Raw genomic sequence first — 21,514 nt, 5'->3', positions numbered from 1 at the left:
TGCAAGCCAGAGCCCCAGGGAGCAGGGTGGTCCTATCTTGCATGACAGTGGTTTTAGCTGGTTAAACTTCAGCAGTACCCCAATGCACACTCTGGGTCCCCAAGCTTGAGCTCTTGCCATCCTGTGCCCAATAGCCTCTGGATTTAGCTAAACAGGATGCATCCCTCCAGGTTCATTCTATTCCAGATACAATGCAGGTGGAATACATATTGGGAACGTTTAGTATGGTTTGGATACTCTTAAGCATGTGATGGGTTTCCACTGTGTCATTATAACCGGATGACCAAAAAACATTCTCCTGTCACAGCCATCGTCTTTACTGTATGTCTGCCAGCTTCTATATTACAATGTGTCGGCCTGGCAGTGATAGGACACTCATCTTTGGGTCAGAAGGATCAAACCCCAAATTGGGACTTCGAACATATTGTGCAGAGTGTTGAATTGCTTGGGGCATGGTGCATTGGTAGAGATGCGTCCTTCAGATGAGATGATAAACCGTCTGCCTCTTCAGATGGACATTAAAGATCCCATGGCACTACTCAAAAAGAGAAGGGAGTTTCTCCTGGTGCCCTGACCAACAATCCCCCAAATAAAATTGGTTACTCACTCCATGGCTGTTTGTGGGACATTGCTGCTTGCAAAATTGACACCGCGTTTTTCCCACAGAGACACTGCACTTCAAAGTAAATCCTGTGAGACGTCCTCTTGGTGTAACAAGCACTGTACCGAATGCAAGGATCATGTGGAGTCTTGTAGCTTTGTGGTTAGAGCACTCGACTCACAAGTGAGAGGTTGGATTCCAGGCAGGGCAAAACTTTTTTTTTCACATAGAATATATAATACAGAAACTGGGCATTTGGCCCAACTGGTCAATGCCAGTATTTATGCTCCACATGAGCCTCCTCCTGCCCTTCCTCAATTAAGCCTATCAGCATAACCTTCTCTTCCTTTCTCCCTCATGTACTATCTAGCTTCCCCTTAAATGCATCTATGCTACTCGCCTCAACTACACCTTGTGGTAGTTGAGGCATTCCTCAAAAAAAGTTCCACGTTCCCACCACAAACGTTTCTCCTGACTTTACCTATTTGATTTATTGGTGACTATTTTAGATTTATGGTCTTGGTTTTGGTCTTCCCCACAAGTGGAAACACCTTCTCTGTCTACCCCATCAAAACCTTTCATAATTTTAAAGACCTCTATCAGGTCACCCCTTAAACTTCTCTTTTCAAGAGAAGATTCCAAGCTTGTTCAGCCTTTCCTGATAGGTATAACCTTGCAGTTCCGGTATCAACCTTGTAAGTCTCCTCTGGCGCTACCCCCTTTTCTAATGAATTATTATATATATGCAATAGTGCCTCTGCTATCTCTTCCATAGATTCTTCCCTGGATGTTCCCCTACTCTTACTTCTCTTACTTCTCTTATCTCTTATCATTTCCCATTACTAAATTTCAGTTTGTAAATAAGGAATTTCCATTCTCACCCAATTCCTCTCACTCTGTCCTCACCTCACTCAGTTCCCACCTCGCTGTTGTGCTCTCTGCTCGAGTTTACTTAGTCAAGTTTACTTATTCCGCATACCTCCACACACTTACCTAGTAGGAAACTTTAAGAGAGGAGTAGATAATTATTTGGGGAGGACAAGTTTGCAGGGCTATGGGGAGGGAGCGGGGGAATTGGATTGATTTTGAAAGGTCTTTTAAAAGAGCCGGCACAGACCCAATGGGTCGAATGGCCTCCTTCTGTACTGCATAATTCTATGATTCAATGAAGTAGAAACCCGGTTGTTAGTCGATTGGCGGATTGCTTTTCTGGGGGTAATAATCCCTTCAAAACAATAGTAATAATGATAATAATTTGATCACTCAATCCACGACTGTTTGTGGCACTCTGCTGAGTGCAATTGGCTGCCACGTTTCATCCACAAAATATACAGTCAATTCACTCAATGTATTCCGTGAAGCACTTTGAGTCATCTTCTCTCCTGCGGGTCTGAACTCCTGAAGCTCCTCGGGCTCTCCCTTAGACTCTCTGAACCCGTGTGCAATTTAGGCATCAGCTTTCCTTTTTACCACATCCGTTCCCTGACCAGGACTACTTTTTTCCACCTCCGTACCTCAAAACTGACACAGCTCGTCCACGCCTTTGTCACTTTGCGGCTGGACTAACCCAACGCCCTCTTCGCTGGTCTCCCCAACTCCACCATCGCAAAATCCAATGAATTCAAAACTCTGCTGCCCAAATACTCACCCGCACGAAACGCCGCACCCCCATCACACCAGTCCTTGCCGGGCCCCACTGGCTCCCAGTCACCGAACAGAGTGACTTCAAGACCCTCTCCCTCGTTTTCAAATCAATTCACTCCCTCGCTGCCTATCGGATTTGCTGACCCCCCCCCCCACCGCCCCCCCTCACTTCAACCACCGTCAAGTCCCCGCCTGAAGACCGTTTTGTGATGGGAGTTCAGGGTCACCTCCCCCCTCCCCCCCCCCCCCGGCCCCCTGGGCTCGGGGTCAGACTCCGCGCCGTCATGCGCTGCAGGACGCCACCCCGCGTGGACGGGCCGTGTAACACACAAGTAGTTGCTACCCTGGAAGACGTGACAAGGAGCTCTGTCATCATCATTATTATCATTATTATTTTTATGATGGTGATGATGATGACAGCTCAGAGAGCCTCAGGCACAGGGCGGGAGGGGGGGGAGGGGGGGGGAGGTGCTGCCCGACGCTCCTCCCTCAACAGCTCCTCTCGGCCTCGTGCCCGCATGCGCACCGCCCTCCCCGCGCACGCGCATCTCGCACCCTCCCCCCCCCCCCTCCCCATCAGGCGCATGTGTGATTGGCGCCAACTGAAGACGTCACGAACAAAGGATTGTGGGGGGGGGGTTGCCGCTGCGGTGACGTCACCGCCCTCAGCGCCCTCCCCTCCCTCAATGAGTCCTCCGCATCCCTGGCCGCCAGCAACGCGAAAGCAAGTAAGTCAAGCGGGGCCTGCAGCCGCCCCCCGCCCCCCGCTCCCTCTCCCCTCCCCGCGGGCACTGGTGGGGTGTGCACGGAGCCCGGCCGCCGCGCGGTGCAGGGGCCGGGGCGCTGGGGGGGGCGGGCAGTGCGGCCACGGGTTGCCCCGGGTAACTCACTGGTGCTCGGGTCGCTGTGAGTGAGTGAGTGAGGCTCAGCCCGGAGAGAGAGAGAGAGAGAGCAGCCGAGCCGAGCCGAGATCAACTGCTCCCAACTTACAGGCAGCAGCAGCAGCAGCAGCCCGGGCCCACAGTTGACTGCTGCTGACACTTGTCTGTGTTTGCAGCTCCCACAGCCGCTCTGTGCCTGATGCCGGCAGGAGAGCCTCTGACTGCCTGTTCCTGGTGTGTGATCCTTTGTGTCAGACGGAAGGATCTGTGTTGGGTATTTGCTGCTGTTCACTATTCTGGCACGGATTGCCCCGAGTTTGTTAGACTTCCCATTGAGGCACATCATGTGCCATTGATGTCTGATCATTTTGGGATGCCTTACTGTGAGGTCTTCTTCATTTGAATGTGGACATCCGTCAAAAGTGTGTTTGGTGGTTGCCTTTCCCAAACAGCATTCCAATAAACTCGACTATTTCAGTCTATAATTATTCTGGAGCTGAAGATGTTTACACATATACTGTAGCAAAATCACGACACAGTTTTTCTCCTTTGAAGAGGTGCAGCGATTTCTAATTCCATTTTCCTTCATGGCAACCAATTTTGAGATTCAAGGTTTCCATGAGTTAGTGAGGAAACTAATTGTGTCTCGTGACAGTTTATATTAAGTCTGAATGCTTTACTAAGACAATATTCAATATTTATCTACTTTTTTGTTGCTCTTTGATGTTCATGCAAGGAATGTAAATGCGTTTCCTTTCAATTCCCATTGAGGTAATGTGTGAAATGTAACTTATTGAGAAATCTTATAGTCACAGTCCTTGCATTTTTTTTCTTGCTTTTTTTTTGATATAGCGCTTTTCACGTCTTCTAGACGTCCCAAAGCGCTTCACAGAATATACTGTAAAGTGAATTGACTGTATATTTGTGGGCGAACGCGGCAGCCAATTGCGCACAGCAATGTCCCACAAACAGTCGTAGATTGAAAATGACCAATTTATTATTGTTTGATCAATCCCATGGTCTCAAACCTTTTAACGTGTGTGAATTATGGTGTCTAACTTAAACAAGTATTGCACATTATACTGTGGTTACATCTGTGTCTTATGGTAAATTGTACCATGTTGCTAAGGAAAGTATGTGTCAGATGGTGTTCCTTTTGAATTGTGAGATCGTAATGAGCTAGAAACCAATGTAAATTTGATTTTTACATTTCAAAAATTTACAGCTTAGTGAGGTTTGATAATGTAGTTATAAAATTTTGACTATTGACATAAAATATTCACAATGGACAAATAAAATTTTGACTATTGTCTGAGAAGCTGATTTATACACTAGCTAACCAAGTATTTTAACAGTGAGTTCTTTTAGCTTTTACAACAAGTGATTTGGTTTGAAGCAAACTTTTAAGTGGATTTCTTGTCAGAGCCTACTTTTTTGTTTTGTATTTGGAATTGGATGTTGTAAACTATTTGTGTAACTCATATTTGTCAACACTGATTCCACCCCCTGCCCCCCACCCCCAAAAGCTGGGAGAGGTGGGGTTGAAAATACTTTGAGCTATGTGAGTTTCGGTTAAAAGTCTAAAACACAGAAGTATCTTACAGCTGCAGCTCATCTGCTCCAGTTCATGGAATGTACCCCTTTTCTAATACATTAAAATTATTACTTGTATGCTAAGACAACTGAAGGAACAACAGCAGTGCTACAAGCCTGTTGGAACCAGCTTTATATTAAGTCTTGAAATTGTTGTCTTGGCTATACTGAACCAGTAACATACCAGTATGTGACATAATGTGGAGTCTTGTAGCTCAGTGGTTAGAGCACTCATCTCGCAAGTGAGAGACCTGGGTTCGATTCCTGACAGGGTGAAACGTTGGGCAACTTTCCTTACTCCACACGCCTCTGTTTACCTAGCAGTAAGTAGGAACCTGGATGTTAGTCGATTGGCGGATTCCTTCAACAAAAATATTGTCACTGCTGTGTGCAATTAGCTGCCACGTTTCACCTTCAAAATATATAGTCAATTTACTTAACAGTATATTCTGTGAAGCGCTTTGAGACGTCTCGAAGATGTGATAAGGAGCTATATCAAATGCGAGGATTATATTACTTATATATAATAAAACTCCAAAGTGCCATTTCTCCTTTGGATGCTTCTTGTGTGCTGATATTCAAATCCTCTCTTGGTTTGCCTCCTTACTCCTCCGGATCTTTCTCCTCCTTTGAATACCTCACTCCACCATCTCATTTGCCTCTCCTTTAAGATCTTCATTGTCTGACAGCCCTCCCAAACCTTCCAGTGCCTTTCTTATTAAAATCTCTCCCCTTTCTTCTCTCAATACTTCCTCATCATGAGCAACTTTAACCTTCACTTTACCTCTCCTTTCCTTCCTCAACTTCATCCTTCCTATAATTTCCCTATGCAAATCCTTTCAACATTGTTATCATCCAGTGTTTCTTCATTTCTGACAAAGCTATTTAAAAACATTCCCCCACCTCTCATATTCCCTTCACTGAGCCTTCCACTATCTAAGCCTAAGCCTTCCACTATCTCCTTCTTCCCTTGGAGAAAACTACCTCCAAATACCAATGTGTCCTCCAAACACTTGGGTCTTTGCTTGTTTGACTTCAACACATTTATTGAGCTGTTCAACTAAACCCTTGCCCCTAATAAAATTTCAAACTGCTTCCCATCCCTGCAAATCCTTTAGAACAATATTCACAGCCATTCGATTAGGTCCAAAGTCTGTGTGTCAGAGAGCAACTGGCTCAGATCTAGCTGCACCCCAGCAAAAATTATTGTCTCTCCCTTTCCTCGGCTAAATCTCCTCCTAATCCAGAAGCATCCTGAAGGGCAATGATAACCTCAGGCTTATCTTCTTCACCTTCAGTTATCTTCTCTGCTCACATTATTTGCATCCTTACCTACCACGCCAAATGCAAGGAAATGATGGACTTCTTGGGATCCACAATTGACAATATCTGCTTAGCTGCTTCATCCTTTCCCTTTTCACTCTTCCCTCCTTCCAAGCCCTGCACCCTTCAGATCTTTGACCCTGTCTCCCCGTATCCATCTCCTTCCTCATTTCTCACATTAAATCCATCACCCTTGACCCAGTTTCCACACACCCTCTGCCCACCCAGCTGGCTATTTCCTTCCCTTTTGTTAGCTGACATTTTCAACGTCTCACTTTTAAAACTGCTGTTATTAACCCGCCCACACCCCATTTCTTAAAACAACTACGTGAATCCCCCCCAAACTTCCAGCTGTAACTCAATTGCCAAACTATCCTTCCCTCCAAAATGCTGGAAAGCATTGTTCTTTTTCCTATTCCACCAGTCCCTGTATGAGTCTCTCCAATTTGGCTGCTGTCCCCCCCGAAAGACGGTCTGAGCCACAAACAATGTTCCCTGTCTGTATGCCAGGGCTCCCTATGCTTCTTTGTTCTTGATTTTTCTGCCAGTTTCAACTGTTGAGGACTCTATCCTTATCCACCATCTTCCCAGAGCATCTACATGATGTGCATTCCTGGTTTCCCTCCAATTTATCCCAGTGTTTTCCCAATGGCTTATTGTCCTGCCCCCACATGGGTACATTCGGTGTTCCTAAGGGCTGTATTCTCAATTCTGTCCCTTGCATACAAACTGCTCCTTGATGACATTGTGTGCATGCATTTGATCTACTTCCATATGTACACAGATGACACCCATTCTGTCTCCACCTTGGATGCCAGGACAGATTACTTGTTCAACATCAGCTTTTTCCAACTAAACAGAACGAAAGCAGAGTGGGCAGGGTAGGCGGAAAAGAGGACTGCATGAAATCAGAGATAGGGTGGGTCAAGGCCATGGAGGCATCTGAAGGATAAGGACCTTAATGTGAAGCTGGTGAAAACAGTGATGATTGTGCAGGATGTGGGAGTGATTGTGAACTTTGGAGTTCTAGATAATCAGAAGGATTGGAGGGTAGAGTTGAGGTGACTGATGAACAAGACTTTGGAAATGTCAGGTTTGGACGTAACAAAGACATGGATGAGTGTTTCAGCTTGTTGGGAGTGAGGTTATGACCGAGACGGATTTTGCTGATTAGAGCTTGGATGAAAGGCTTAAAAAAGAGTTGACAAAAGAGAGTCAGACAAAGTACCAAGGTTCAGTGCATGTTTCCTGAGCTGGAGTGAGCGACATCTAATTCTTCTACAAGTAGTGTCAACAATTAATGTGTATTTTTACTTTTTCAGTGCGGCTGTTTTGGTTATATGTCAACTAAGACTGTATGTGTACTCTTAGTCAAGACAATGATTTGGAAAGGGACAAAGGGAGGGAGCTCCATTTTCTAGAGACATGTGAAGGTGAGGAGGTTTTGGAAAGTATCATCCTCTGAGCTCTATTTTAAAATTGCTTTGCCTCAACTCTCTCCAGTTCCTACTTTCTGGCATCTTCCACCCTCTGTCATCCCCCTTTTTTGGGGGGCTCGCATTCTGTCTTTAGGCATTTGTGTAGGTGCAAATTAGCAATAATGTGAAGCAAAAGTATGACATCTCATCTGATTTTTTTTATTTATAAGTATGTTTTTGTGACTGTTTGATGCTGTACATTTTTTTTCTATTTACTTTTCCTATTAATTTCCCAGTTTTTCCTACGCTGGAGTCTTTTTCCTCAGAACACTATGGTTCTGTGACATTCATTTTATGTGTTATTCGGTGGTCTTTGTTATATGTAACACAAGCAGAATAATCAAAATTAATCAGAATATTGTATACAAACTTTGATTTCCATATGTAGAGCATGCAAATTTAAAATAATATTTTTTTCTTATCTATTTTGAGGAATATCTTTGAAAGATAACTTATTTATGTTAATACATTGTACTTAAATACACCCAGAGTGTGAAATAATTAGTGTTAACAAATCAATTGTGTTTGTAATGAATAAGCAAATATGTATTAGGTATGAATTGCATTTTATATATTTCCTTAAAATCCATAATTTCTGCTCAAATAATGGATTCTATATGTAGAATTTTAAAACTTCTTATATAGATTAAGTTTTTCTTGAACCATAGTATTCAATCATAAAGACCAGAAGCTCAGAAGGTCATGGATTCGAATTGCAGTATGTGCTGAGATAGATAGTTGTGCTGAGTTAGTTGATCAGAGCCAGGGAACAATTGTTGATCTGAACCGGGGGAACAGTGCCAAAATTGGCTTCAGTGCTTCTAGACCTGGAAGGGGAAGAATCAGCCCGATTCTGATCCTGATCTTTGTCAAGGTACCCCTCCTGTTTCACAACTTCAGGTGAGAACATTATTGCTAATTTGCACCTACACAAATTGTTGTCGTTGTTGATTTGGCTATGATTGTCAAATCATTTTCTCCCATTGTCAAATAGTCTGCTAGCGCTCACCATTAGAGTCACACACAAAGAATGAGCAACCAACCACTTGAACGAAGTAATCCTAAGGGTGTTTGTGAAACTGCACTTGGCATGAATTAACCTCTTCAGGAGAGGCGGGGAGAAAATTTACAAAATAAATGAAATTGGAGCTCCAACATCTTGCATGCTGATCTTTGATGGTTTGATCTGATATATGGTTTAGTTTGTTGCTGGATTGACGTGTTACTGTGGTTGCGATACCAGATGTTGCGCCTAAATTTAATACTAATCACTCAGTATAATCTTTATATGTAAACTATGTGAAGGATGTAACTGATAGAATTGCTACAGATATTTGTTTCGGATGCAAATAGTGTCAAAAATTAATGTGTATTGCTACTTTTTCAATAAGGCATTTTTGGTTATATGTCAACTTAGACTCTATGTTCTTAGTCAAGACAGTAGTTTTGGAAAAAGACGAGGTATGGGAATTGTAAGCAGCTCCATATACTCTGAGTAACTGGCACCAACAATTCAAAATGCAAAATACTGCAGATGCTGGAAATCTGAAATAAAAACAGAAGTCGCTGGCAACACTCAGCAGGTCAGGCAGCATCTATGGAGAAAGGAAAGTGAGTCAATGTTTTGGGTCCATGGCCCTTCCTCAGAACTGGGGCATGTTGGGAGGGAGAGGCTTTTAAAGGCTAACAGAGAGGGGAGAGGCAGGGGGAGGAAGACCAGGGAGAAAATGGGGTAGAGGACAGGGGATGATGGGTTAAAGAGGTGTTAATAATACAAAACAAAGGGTGGGGGGGTGGAAATTGCAACAAAAAGATCAGAGAGAAAAGGTCTTCCTCGCTCTGCTTTGTCTTCCCAACATGCCCCAGTTCTGATGAAGAGTCGTGGACCCAAAATGTTGATACACCAACAATTCAGTTTGGTTTGTTCTGGAGTCTTGAGAAAGCTATTAGTGGTAGTAGTCATTCCATTTCCTTATATTTTTTGAATTTATTAAAATAAATCAAGCCCTACTTTGGTCAAATAGATTGTACATGTGGTCATTCAGAAATGAAAGCCATTTTTGCATCCTATTTGTGGGGGGCTGATCACCAGCAATGAAGTTGAGGTTCAATAGAGATAAATGGAAGAATTGATTTATTCATTTTAAGTCCTGTAAAGTCCTGTCTGTCTTGTGGTTCAGATGGTATTGAAGAGACACCTCCCACTACCATTTTTAAGAGAATTGGTTTTCCTCCCAGTTTTTTGGGTTATGCTTCTTCCTCATCCTAAAAATTTAAATTTAATTGGCACTCATCTCATTTCTATTTGTTGGATATTTCTGGTGCAAATTACCTGCCATGGTGGTGGCCTCGATAGCAATATTGGTTTAATTTCTAATTAATCTCATCTAAGCACTTTGAGACATATCTTTTACATAAAAGTTATTTATTATAGAAATGTATAGAAATAGAAACTTGCATCCCGACATGAAAGGCACTTTAAAATGTAATATTGTAATGTATAGCACGTTTCACATAGGATGAATGTTTCAAAATCCTTCAAAGTGTCGAGTAGGGAGGAGGGAAAGAATCCATAAGAACATAAGAATTAGGAGCAGGAGTAGGCCATTCGGCCCCTCGAGCCTGTGCCCCGTCATTCGATAAGATCATGGCTGATCTTCAGACCTAACTCTAATTACCTGCCCTATCCCCATATCCCCTAATCCCTCTATTTTTTAAAAATCTATCAGTCTCAGCCTTGAAGATGTTCAAGGACTGAGCATCTACAGCCTTCTGGGTGTAGTGAATTCCATAAATTCACTACCCTCTGAGTGAAGAAATGTTTCCTCAACTCTGTTCTAAAAGGCTGACCCTTAATTTTAAGACTGTGACCCCTGGTTATAGATTCTCCTACCAGGGGAAACAGACCCTCAGTGTCTACTTTATCAGCACTTTAAGAATCTTATATGTTTCAATAAGATCCCCCCTAATTCTTCTGTCCTCTAGAGGATATAGCCCTAGTTTATTCAGCCTATCCTCATAGGTCAGTCCCCTCATCCCAGGAACTAACCGAGTGAATCTACACTGCACCCCCTCTAGGGCAAGTATGTCCTTTTTTAAATAAGGACCAAAACTGCACACAATACTCCAGGTGCGGTCTCACCAAGGCCCTATACAGTTGCAGCAAGACTTCCCTACTCTTGTACTCTAAACCTTTTGCAATGAACGCTAACATGCCGTTCGCCTTCTTAGTTGCTTGCTGCACCTGCAAACTAACTTTTTGAGACTGGTGTACAAGGACACCCAAATCCCTCTGAACACTAACACTATCTAAGCTCTCCCCCTCTAGAAAATAATCTGTTTTTCTATTTTTTCTACCTAGATGAATAACTTCACACTTCCCCACATTAAATTCCATCTGCCACCTACTCGCCCACTCCCCAAGCCTATCTATATCCCATTGCAATCTTTTTGCATCATCCTCAGAGCTTACTCTCCCACCTAGTTTAGTGTCATCCATGAATTTAGATACGTTACATTCAATGTCCTCGTCTAGATCATTGATGTAAATTGTAAATAGCTGAGGCCCAAGCACTGATCCTTGTGGCATCCTGCCAATTTGAGAATGACCCGTTTATCCCTACTCTCTGTTTTCTACCCGTTAGCCACTCTTCAATCCATGCTAATTCAAGAGTGTTGTTTGGTCAAAGAGAAATCGGAGAGAGAGGAGCAAGGCGACAGAGTGGAATTATAAGAGGGGAGGCACAGGTGGGAGAAAGCTGGAAGAGAGGAGGCTGAATGGATTTGAAGCAGTTTAAGGATCTTGAAGTTGATCTGCTGGGGTACTGGTAACCAGTGTTGTTTGATATAGTGCCTTATCACGTCTTTGAGAAGTCTCAAAGCGCTTCACAGAATATACTGTAAAGTAAATTGACTGCATATTTTGTGGGCGAAACGGGTCAGCCAATTGCACACAGCAGTGTCCCACAAACAGTCAGTTGGATTGAAGTGACTAATTTTTTTTAAGGAATTATTACCCCCCGGAAAAACGATCTGCCAATCGACTAACAACCCTGTTCTTACTTACTGCTAGGTAAACAGAGGCTCGTGTAGTAAGGAAACTTGCCCAACATTTCATCGTGCCGGGAATCAAACCCAGGTCTCTCGCTTGTGAGGCGAGTGCTCTAACCACTGAGTTTAAAGTCTTCTGTCTGGGAGGTGAAAGTGCTCACAACTGAACTAGGCTGACACCTATACTTAAGTGAGATATGGGCATGATTGTTTTAAAGGGTTCATTTTTTATGATGAGCGGTGATGACAACAGTTTTGAAAGAAAGAGGTATAGTTCCAGATGATGGAAGAGGTTTATGGTATTAGCTGATGAGAGAAGGGGTAATTGGTTGTTAATTGTTGGAAACTAAAAAATATTTGCCAAATGTTGTCATTTTGTGAACAGTTTTGTCGTTGTTGTTTTGTAGTTTTTTTTCACAATTGGTGACCTAGTTTTACTCTTTGCTGCTGCAGTCATGTTTTTAATCTGATTCAGTCCAGTTGATTGCAATGGCTTAAAAACATTCCATCTTTTATATTAATCTTTATTCAAGCTTCTTCACTGTGGAACAGTTTCTCCTTCTGCAACCACACAGTCTCTTGTAGTGTCAGAACTGTATCATTCATCCCCTCTTTTTCTTATCTACATGTTCTCTCTTGGGTACATCGTCCACAGACGTGGGTCCACTTCCAGAATGATGTGGATAATCTCCATCTTTCTGCCTTTACCCTCAACAACAATAGCAACAACAAAATTACATTTATAGAGCGCCTTTCACGTCGGGAGGATGGCCCAAGGCACTGGATAGTCAGGGGTCAGGACCCAAGCATGGGGGAGGGGTGGGGTAGGGGTGAGGGAAGTCAGAGAGGTGGGAGGGCAATTGAAGGCACGATCGAAGAGGAGGGTCTTGAGATCAGCCTTGAAAAAGGCAGAGAGGAAGTGAGGTGAAGGGACTGTGGGATGGAGTTCCAGAGTGTGGCGGCAGAGAGGCTGAAAGTCCGGCCATCGATGGTAGGGCGGGAGACATGGAGCAGACTGGAGCCCACTGAACAGAGGGAGGGGGCAGATTGGTAGGGAGTCAGCAGGTCAGAGAGGTAGGAGGGGGCAAGGCCATAGATGGCCTTGAACGTGAGGACAAGGATCTTGAATTTGATCTTCTGAAGGATGGAGAGCCAGTGGAGTCAGGCGAGGGTGGGAGTGATGGGGTCATGGAGCCTGGTGCGCGAGAGTACACGAGGTGCAGAGTTTTGGATGATTTGCAAAGGGAAGAGTTGGGAAGGCCGATGAGGAGGGAGTTCTCGTAATCAAGTCTTGCTGTGACGAATGCATGGGTGAGGGTTTCGGTAGCCTGAGGGGTGAGGCAGTGGCGGAGTCTGGCAATGTTATGGAGGTGGTGGTAGGCAGTGCCAGTCATGGATTGGATGTGGGGGAGAAAGGACAGTTCAGGGCCAAACAAGACACCCAGGTTCCTGACTGGCTTAGTGAGGTTGAGGGTGCAGCCGTGGAGGCTGATGCTGCCAGCGCCTGAGGTGCGGAGGCGCTGGCGCGAGCCAATCAGGAGGAGAAAGTTGTCCCTCATCCAGGACGTGATGTCGGACAGGCAGTCAGTCAGGATGCCAGTAGTCCTGGAGTTGAGGATGGAGGCAGAGAGGTAAAGTTGGGTGTTATCCGCATACATGTGAAAATTTACCCCATGTCTGCGGATGGGGTCACCAAGTGGGAGCATATAGAGGGTGAAGAAGAGGGGACCAAGGACAGAGCCCTGAGGAACACCGCACGAGGCGGTGCGGGGGCTGGAGGAGAAGCCATTTGGAGAGATGAAGTGGAGGTGGTGTGAAAGGTAGGACCTGAACCAGTCAAGGACAGAACCTTGAAGGTTGAGGTGGGAAGAATCCCTCCTGTTCTGCGAAACTGCCTGGGGATGTTAATATTACTGTATGTGTTTTGACCTCCCTGGCTGCTCACTTCAACTCCCACTTCTCCATTAAATCTTTCATCCAGGTTTTGACCTAATATTATGTTTTTAAAAAAATCTCTTTATCTACACCCACCTTTGCCCCCTCCAAGCTCGCAATTACCAGCCTATTTCCAACCTGCCCTTCCACGCCAAAGCTCTGGAACGCATTGTCGCTAAACAACTCACCTCTCCCTCCTCAAGCCCCTCCATTCTGGTTTCCGTCCTGCCCACAGCACAGAGACAGCGCTTGTCAAGGTCACAAACAACATCCTCTCTCTCTTTGACTAGGGTTCCCTCTGCCTCCTTGTACTCCTGGACATCTCCGCCGTGTTCGACACAGTCGACCATGCCATCCTCCTCCACCACCTCAACTCACTCATCCACCTTGGTTGGACCACACTCGCCCGGTTCGAGTCCTACCTAACACACCTCCTTCACTTTGTCTCTTCAAATGGTTTCTCCTCCCCACTGCCTGGCCAGCTGTGGTATACCCCAGGTTTCCATCCTTGGCCCTCTTCTCTTCCTCATCTATATGCTCCCTCTTGGCTATGTCATCCGCAGACACAGATGACACACAAATCCACTTCTCAAGTTGCGACTCCAGCTCCGCCAATGTTCTCTCGGAAGGTCTGGTGGACATCAGGGCCTGCATGTTGATTAACTGTTGACAAGATGGAAGCCATACTCATTGGCTCCTGTCAACGTTTTTTATTCTGTGGCTCTGACATCCTCAACCTCTCCGGCCTCTCCCTCAGACTTACCAAGCTGGTGTGCAACCTAGGCATCAGGTTCGACCGACAATTGTCCTTCCTCAAATCCAGTCCCTGACCAGGACCGCCTTCCTTCACCTCGGCCACATTACCCGTGTCCTACCGTACCTTACCTCAGACAGCCAATGTGTTCTCATCCATGCGTTCGTCACTTCCTGACTCGACTTTTCAAATGCTCCCTTTGTCGATCTCCCCAGCTCCATCATGCACAGGATCCAGCTGATCCAAAACTCTGCTACCCGCATATTCACCCGTACTAAACGTCGTACACCCATCACACCAGTTCTAGCCAGGGTCCACTGGCTCCCTATCGCCGAACAGATTGATTTTGAGATCCTCACACTCGTTTTCGCTTCATGCCCCGGCACCTCCCTACTTCTCCGACCTGCTTACCCCCTAATCCACAACCCGCTGCCTCCGCTCGACTGGCTCCCGTCTTCTGCATGTCCCTCGTGCTCTCCGTCCCACAATTGGTGGCCGCGCTTTCAGACACTGCCCTGAAACTCTGGAACATTCTTCCTCTATCCCTCCGCCTTGCCCCTTGCTTCCACATCTTCAGGTCGTGCCTGAAGACCTTCCTCTTCAACCATGATTACAGTCACTTCCCCCTCCCCCCGGCGAGGCGTCGTGCTCCGCCACTATCAAATGCTCTGGAACCCCACCCTGCGTGAGGAGCGCTATATAAATGCAAGTTGTTATTGTTGCACTTTGGCCACCTCCCCTGTACTCTTCTCTCTTCCAGCTCAGGCTACAGTAATGCCCCATAATCAGCCTTGAGGTAAATTAGTTATTTTGGTAGGAGAATTGCCAGGACACTGGGAGAATTTTTAAATATTGTGATACTTAACACCTGTTTTTTGAACATGCGATATTTAGCATCTGTTTGAGAACAGGCAGATGAGATGTGATTAATTTCTTATCCAAAGGACAGCGTTTTAAGTGCTTCTCCAGCACTGCACTTATGTGTCAACCTAGACTATTCGTGCAAGACATGGTGTTTAAACCCACAGCCTTCAGAGACAAGAATATTACCAACTGAGCCAACCTAATAATAATGAAGAAGTGGAATAAATATGTGAGGAGAGCACGTGATGTAGAATTATGTTCCCTTGAGTAGGAGCACTTCACCCCCGCTACCAAGTGATCATTTGGTAATGATCACTCTCTGTCTGGTTTAGGATCCACTATAAAACACAACTCATGAATGTTTCATTTTCTTCTCAAAACTGCTGGTGGTATTGACAGTTGTGAAAGGAGCATTGTTTTACCTTTGTGTTTGCTGTTATATTTCCCAATAATTTTCATTTGTTTTGATGGTGGGCTGAGGGAGAAGGTGGTGTTTATCTGCCGCTAGACAATTAATTAATAATATACAACTTACCTGAAGTGGAGTGAGGGAGCTACTATCATGCACACTATAATATAGTTAACTGCCAAGATTATAGTTTTAACTTTACATTTCATTTCGAGGTATTTTACAGAAGGCTGACTAGTCTATGCTTCACAAACAAATTAACTTAATCATGGTAGATTCCCAATACTGTAGTATAAATCTGAAAGCTCTGCATTGCTGAAAAATAAACCACCTCTTGTTGGTGTACATAACTCACTCTTTAGATTTGTAGGGCATGTAAATTCATGCCAGTCAGTTCATTTGAATTTGTGTTGCTGGCTCGATAGGAAAGGAGAGATGTTTGTACCTGCCACTCGATCATTAATAATGTACTTCAGTATTTACAGGTTATCAAGTCAGGGAGGTACTATGGTGTGTATTTAATTGGAATTGTGATATAGCTCAAACTCTATGTCATGCACATATCTTATACATGGGTAAACTCCGTAACCACAATCTGTCTATTTTAATTTTGATTATGAGTTGATTTACTGAATATTTGGGCATTGCTGTTTTTTGTCTGGTGACTTTCCAGTCTCAGCCGAGAGATTATGTTGCAGCATTATTTTGCTTTTTACACGTCATCGAGATGTCTCAAAGCGCTTCACAGGATGTACTGTAAAGTGGATTGACTGTGTATTTTGTGGGTGAAATGCGGTAGCCAGTTTGTGCACCACCATGTCCCACAAACAGCCATGGAGTGAGCGGCCAATTTTTTTTATTTGGGGTATTATTGGCCAGGACAACGGGAGAAGTTCACTTCTCTTTTCGAATAGTGCCATAAGATCTTTAACATACACCTGAACAGGCAGACGGGACCTCTGGTTTTAACATTTCATCTGAAGGCAACTCCGACAATGCAACCCCCCACCCCCAGCACCTCATTGAAGAGTCAGTTCAGACTGTGTGATTCCAAGCCCCACGTAGAGCTCGAACCCACAAGCTTCTGATTCAGAGGCACGATTGTAACTTCTGAATGAGGCTGACACAGAAATAGCCTGTAGCAAGTGGCCATATAAAATTGGGAAGAATCTTTTCTAAAAACTCAGATTTTTATGAGGAACAAAAACAACTTCTATTTTATTGTGCCCTTTTATGTAAGATAATCTCTTTGAGGGCTTCACAAAGACAGGTAGATTGTCTCACAGGACACACTGTAAAGTGCAGTGGCTGTTGGTGAAATGGCAGTTCATTTGTGCGAGTGCTGCACAAACACCCATGGAGTGATTGACCAATTTTTATTCGGGGGATTGTTGGCCAGGATGCAGGGAGAAATTCCCTTCTATTTTTGAATCACGCCATGGGATATTTAATGTCCACCTGAATAGGCAGACGGGATCTTGATTTAACATGTCTTCTAAAGGATGGCTTCCCCATCAATGCAGCACACCTCCAGCACCGCAGTCAACCGAGACTATATGCGTTCCAAGTCTTGACGTGGGCCTTGAACTCCTAAGCTTCAGACGCAGAAGCGAGAGTGCTATCAGCTGAGCCACATTGACATAATGTGGAGCATTATCCTCCTCAGGGGAGAGTTAAGTGGGGACTTCTTGGAGCTGAACTGGCTCCAAGGTGACCTGTTTGGCAACAAAACGTCAGAATCGAGCTAGAACTTTGTGATGGTCTCTAGTCTGGTTCCTAAGACAGGCGATCTGCCATATTCTAGGGCACTGCTGATCATAGCAGCCAGCCTGGATCATCAACAGGATCTAGAAGGGCAGACCAGTCACTTGGGACAGGAAGTCATCCCATTCAGCTCCTGTTAACCCTGTAAGCCAAAGCCCTAACGGGTTGGGTGGTCCTAGCTGGACAAGCAGTGGAAAAGCTTGCCGGACAGCGATATAAATGGCAAGCTATGTAGTTTTATCTTGTTATACTCCAACAGTACCCCAATCATACTGGCGTCCCCAATCCTCAGCTCTTGCCAACCTGTGTCTAATATGGTAAGCAGGAAGCATCCCTCAGTGAGAGAGCGCATTCCATTCTGTTAATATATCTCTGGGATTTCCATGTGTAGATGGGATACATGGAATTCTCACTGTGGTTTGGATACTCTTAAACATGGTGATGGGTTTCCGCATGTGACCTACCCAGCTGCCAAAAAAAATGCGCAGGAAGGGGAAAGCAGACCCTAAGCACAGTTGAAGACGTAGATTTTTGGAATTACTGTCCTGTTGCAGTACTGGAACTTCTTCTCAGTTTTAGTTCTCAGAGCTTCAGCAATTATGAGTTGGGAACTACAGAGAATGATTACAACTGCAGTTCAAATTTTGAATAATTTTATTGCTGCTCTTATTTGAACCTCCTCCTATGGCACTCTGACTTGCTTGTCTTTTTTTCTAGCTCAAGGCCCTCATTTCCTCTTTCTCTTTTTTGCCTTGTATATTACCATGTGCTTACCTCAATACACCCATGCATTCATGTATCTCTAATGGAATCACTTCATAAGATTACAAGAGAGGTTTGGATAAAGATCCTCCAGCCCATTTGATCTCATCCTTCTGGAATGCTAGTCCTGCTGCCTTCCCATCACAGTATCAAGCAATTTTTTGAATCAGTCCAAAATTGTAGCCTAAACTACTCTTCCTAGCAACCTGGTCCCTCTGGGTAAAGACCTGCACAAACTAGAAGGGCCAAATGGCCCGTTTCGGTGCCATTCTTTGTAAATATTTCCTAGTGTCTCCTGAAATTGCCCTTTGCAACCCTGAAACTGTGTCCTGTTCTGCTGCCATTAATTTTACGCATGCTCACAGTCCAAGTAATACAATAGATCACATATACATTAATGCCTCTTATTTTCATATCTGTTTGCTTTCAACCTTCTGCCTGATGAAAACATGTACAATTCATAATAATTTCAGAGTCTTAAGTGCCTGGATCATCCTTGTTGCTCTTCTTTGAACTCACTTCATCATCAGTAATCATCTATATAATTTTCTTGAAATCAATCAGATACATTTTTACATTTTTCACTCAATGTGCAGATCAGCCGGTCAGAGAATCTCCTGTTGTGTCTGTCACTAGGCTTCGCAGTCAGCTATCTGTAAGTCCAGACATTCAGTTTGATTCTTAGATATTGTTTTGCTAAGTTGATAACACATTTACCTCTAAGTTAGAATTGTGGGTTTAAGTCCCATGTCGGGACTTTGAGCTACTAGAACAGTCTGACAGTGTTAATAATAATAATAATAATAATCCTTGCATTTGATATAGCGCTTTTCATGTCGGGAGGAGGTCCTAAATCACTTCTCAGAACACACTGTAAAGTGAATTGACTGTATATTTGTGGGCGAACGCGGCAGCCAATTGCGCACAGCAATGTCCCACAAACAGTCGTGGATTGAAAATGACCAATTTATTATTGTTTTTTATGGTTTTGGAGGGATTATTATTAGGCTCTGTGTGGAGTAAGGAAACTTCCCCAAGGTTTCGCTCTGCCTGGAATTGAACTCGGGTCTCTCGCTTGCAAAGCGAGTGCTCTAACCACTGAGCTACAGGACTCCACGTGTTGTGCTGTGGAGGTTGTGTACTTCAGATGAGATGTTAAACCCACATGTCTGTTTAAGTAGACAGCAGCGTGAAAGGCTTTGAGACATTTTCCTGATGTGAAAGGTGCTATAAAATTCAAATTATTGTGTTTTTTGGATGTAAAGGCCCCAAGGCACCATTCAAAAAGAGAAGAGAGTTTCTCCAATTCCCAGATAATAAAAAAAAGGCCATTTGCTTTATGATTGTTTGTGGGACATTGCTATGTGAACGTTAGCTGTTGCATTTGCCTTTAAATACACATCCACTACGTTTTACAGAAAACTCTGAAATGGTTTGAGGCATGTTGATATGATAAGGTTCCACAATAGATGCAAAAATACAGTGGAAGTCACTAAAGCCAGACATTACCAGGGCCGGCTGTTTTGTCCGGTTTAAATGGCGTCCAATGCTTTCCACGGCGCCTGCTGCTGCCCGCTGCCGTTCTCATCGGACGGGAAGAGGACCAATTAGCAGTGCTCTGAGGTGTTTGATAGCCTGAAGCCGCTTGTGAATGTTTGGGCTCCAGCTGTCAATCAATCGCGATTTGACTCCTCCTATTCCTTACCTTGTTTCTGCCCCGTTCCTCTGCCCCCTCACTGATTGACAGCCCTTAGCCACCTGTGAATGGCCGGAGTCCGCTGTCAATCAGTCGCAATGTGAGTTCTCCCATCTCTATCCTGGAACCGCTTGTGGCTGAATGGAGCCACTCGAGATACAGAAGGCCCAAGTGAGTAGACGCAGCAGCGGCCAGCACGACATTTTGTCCGGAATAACCAGAATTCTATCTGGATTAACAGATATATTTAAAATAGGCATGAATACAAATGAATCCGGGCCGGGCATTTTGTCCGATTTACCTGGCATCCCAGGTTAACCAACGTCTGGCTAAAGCAACTTTCACTGTACTTCTTACATGCTGGCCTGATCCTGGAATACATGTATATTTTGCCTTCTGTCTCCCAGGAAACATTACCTTACTTTCTCAGTAGACGAAATACACAGTCAATCCACATTACAATATATTCTGTGAAGCACTTTGAAACGTCTCAACAACATGATAAGGCACTGTGTCAAATAAGTATTGTTAGTAGACACTTCAGAATTAGGTGGGAAGTACAATATGTGGAATAGACTAGGGAGGCAGTGGAGGAAATGGAGACATTTCAAGAAGGAGTAAGAGAGCAATTTGTTGATCAACTGAAAGCAGAGTGGTGCAGGATTAATTTATCTATTGTATTCTTTTCAGATTTTTAAAACCCATGTCATTTTTTTTCAAAAATTACAGTAACTGACTATGCAAATAAAGCCAGCTAAAACCAACCAATAATGTTGTGCTTATGTGGTCTATTTGCTGCCCAATTTACCATCAGTATGCATTGAGCATCAATGTTTCCAACCTGGTAGAGTATTCTTAGCCTCCACATTTCAGTGGCTGTGCTCCTTGCTTGTTCTCTTCAGTAAAACCGATGATTGTTAAAAATCCATAACAGTCAAATATCTGAAAAATAAATCCAAATTAACATAAAATTTTCAACATTTTCCTTTAAGATTTTATTTTACACACATGGCTATACTTTTGTTCTACGTCTGTTGAAAAATCTTTAACAAATTCTGTAATTTATATATTTTTCTGTTTACTTTGCTGCTCAAAAGTCTTCATATTTGAATTATCGTTAGTCTTTGTCTTGATTATGGTATCTAATCTAATTCTACAATGATCATTAGAAGCCAAATATTCTCCTTGCTCCAATTATAATGAACTGCTAAGTAGTGAACTTAAAACCATTATTACACCTGTGAGATTTGCTTCTTGCTCTCTGTCCAGCCAAATCCTCCTTGTTGTTATTGACCTTTCTTCCTCTGGTCCTCCACCCACAGCGACCTTGATGCTACCAACAGGCTGTTCAATGGCTATCTCTCCTCAATGTTCAACACACTACATACTAATGGTAAATTGGGCGGCAAATAGACCAGATAAACACAACATTATTGGTTGGTTTTATGGTTTAGAACCAAAAGACTCTCCTCAACCTGTCTTTTGTGGGCTTGTTCACTTTATTTCTCCTGCTCTGTTGCTCCCGTTTTCTTTTGCAGTTGTGTGCCTGATTCTGTTCAAAACCACATTGTGGTGAACTTGGAACTCATGAACTTAAAATCACAGAGAGTATCTGGCAATAATATAACAAAAATATCGCCAGTTGAACATAGGTTTTTGGTGAGTCACAAGTGATATTTTTGGGAGTGGTAACAAAGCAGTATAGAGCTGCATCGATCCTGATTTGTTCCTTTCTGTATATATTTGCCTCTTTCTCTCAT

At 43.9% G+C, this 21,514-nt stretch overlaps 1 protein-coding gene across 1 annotated transcript in view; it reads left to right on the top strand.

Annotated features, from left to right (window-relative positions):
- The first annotated feature begins 2,905 nt into the window (after positions 1-2,905).
- LOC103177637 (polycomb group RING finger protein 3) overlaps positions 2,906-21,514 on the top strand; it is a 108,733-nt gene continuing 90,124 nt past the window's right edge. Inside the window, exon 1 of the mRNA XM_042339140.1 lies at positions 2,906-2,973. Coding sequence (XP_042195074.1) covers positions 2,932-2,973 — 42 coding nt within the window. The 5' untranslated portion in view covers positions 2,906-2,931. The remainder of the gene's footprint in view (positions 2,974-21,514) is intronic.

The sequence above is a fragment of the Callorhinchus milii genome, unplaced genomic scaffold, assembly GCF_018977255.1.
Source record: "Callorhinchus milii isolate IMCB2004 unplaced genomic scaffold, IMCB_Cmil_1.0 Scaffold1, whole genome shotgun sequence".
Lineage (NCBI taxonomy): Eukaryota > Metazoa > Chordata > Chondrichthyes > Chimaeriformes > Callorhinchidae > Callorhinchus > Callorhinchus milii.
Note: the sequence above shows the minus strand (reverse complement) of the source record. Positions and strands in the feature narration are given on the sequence as shown.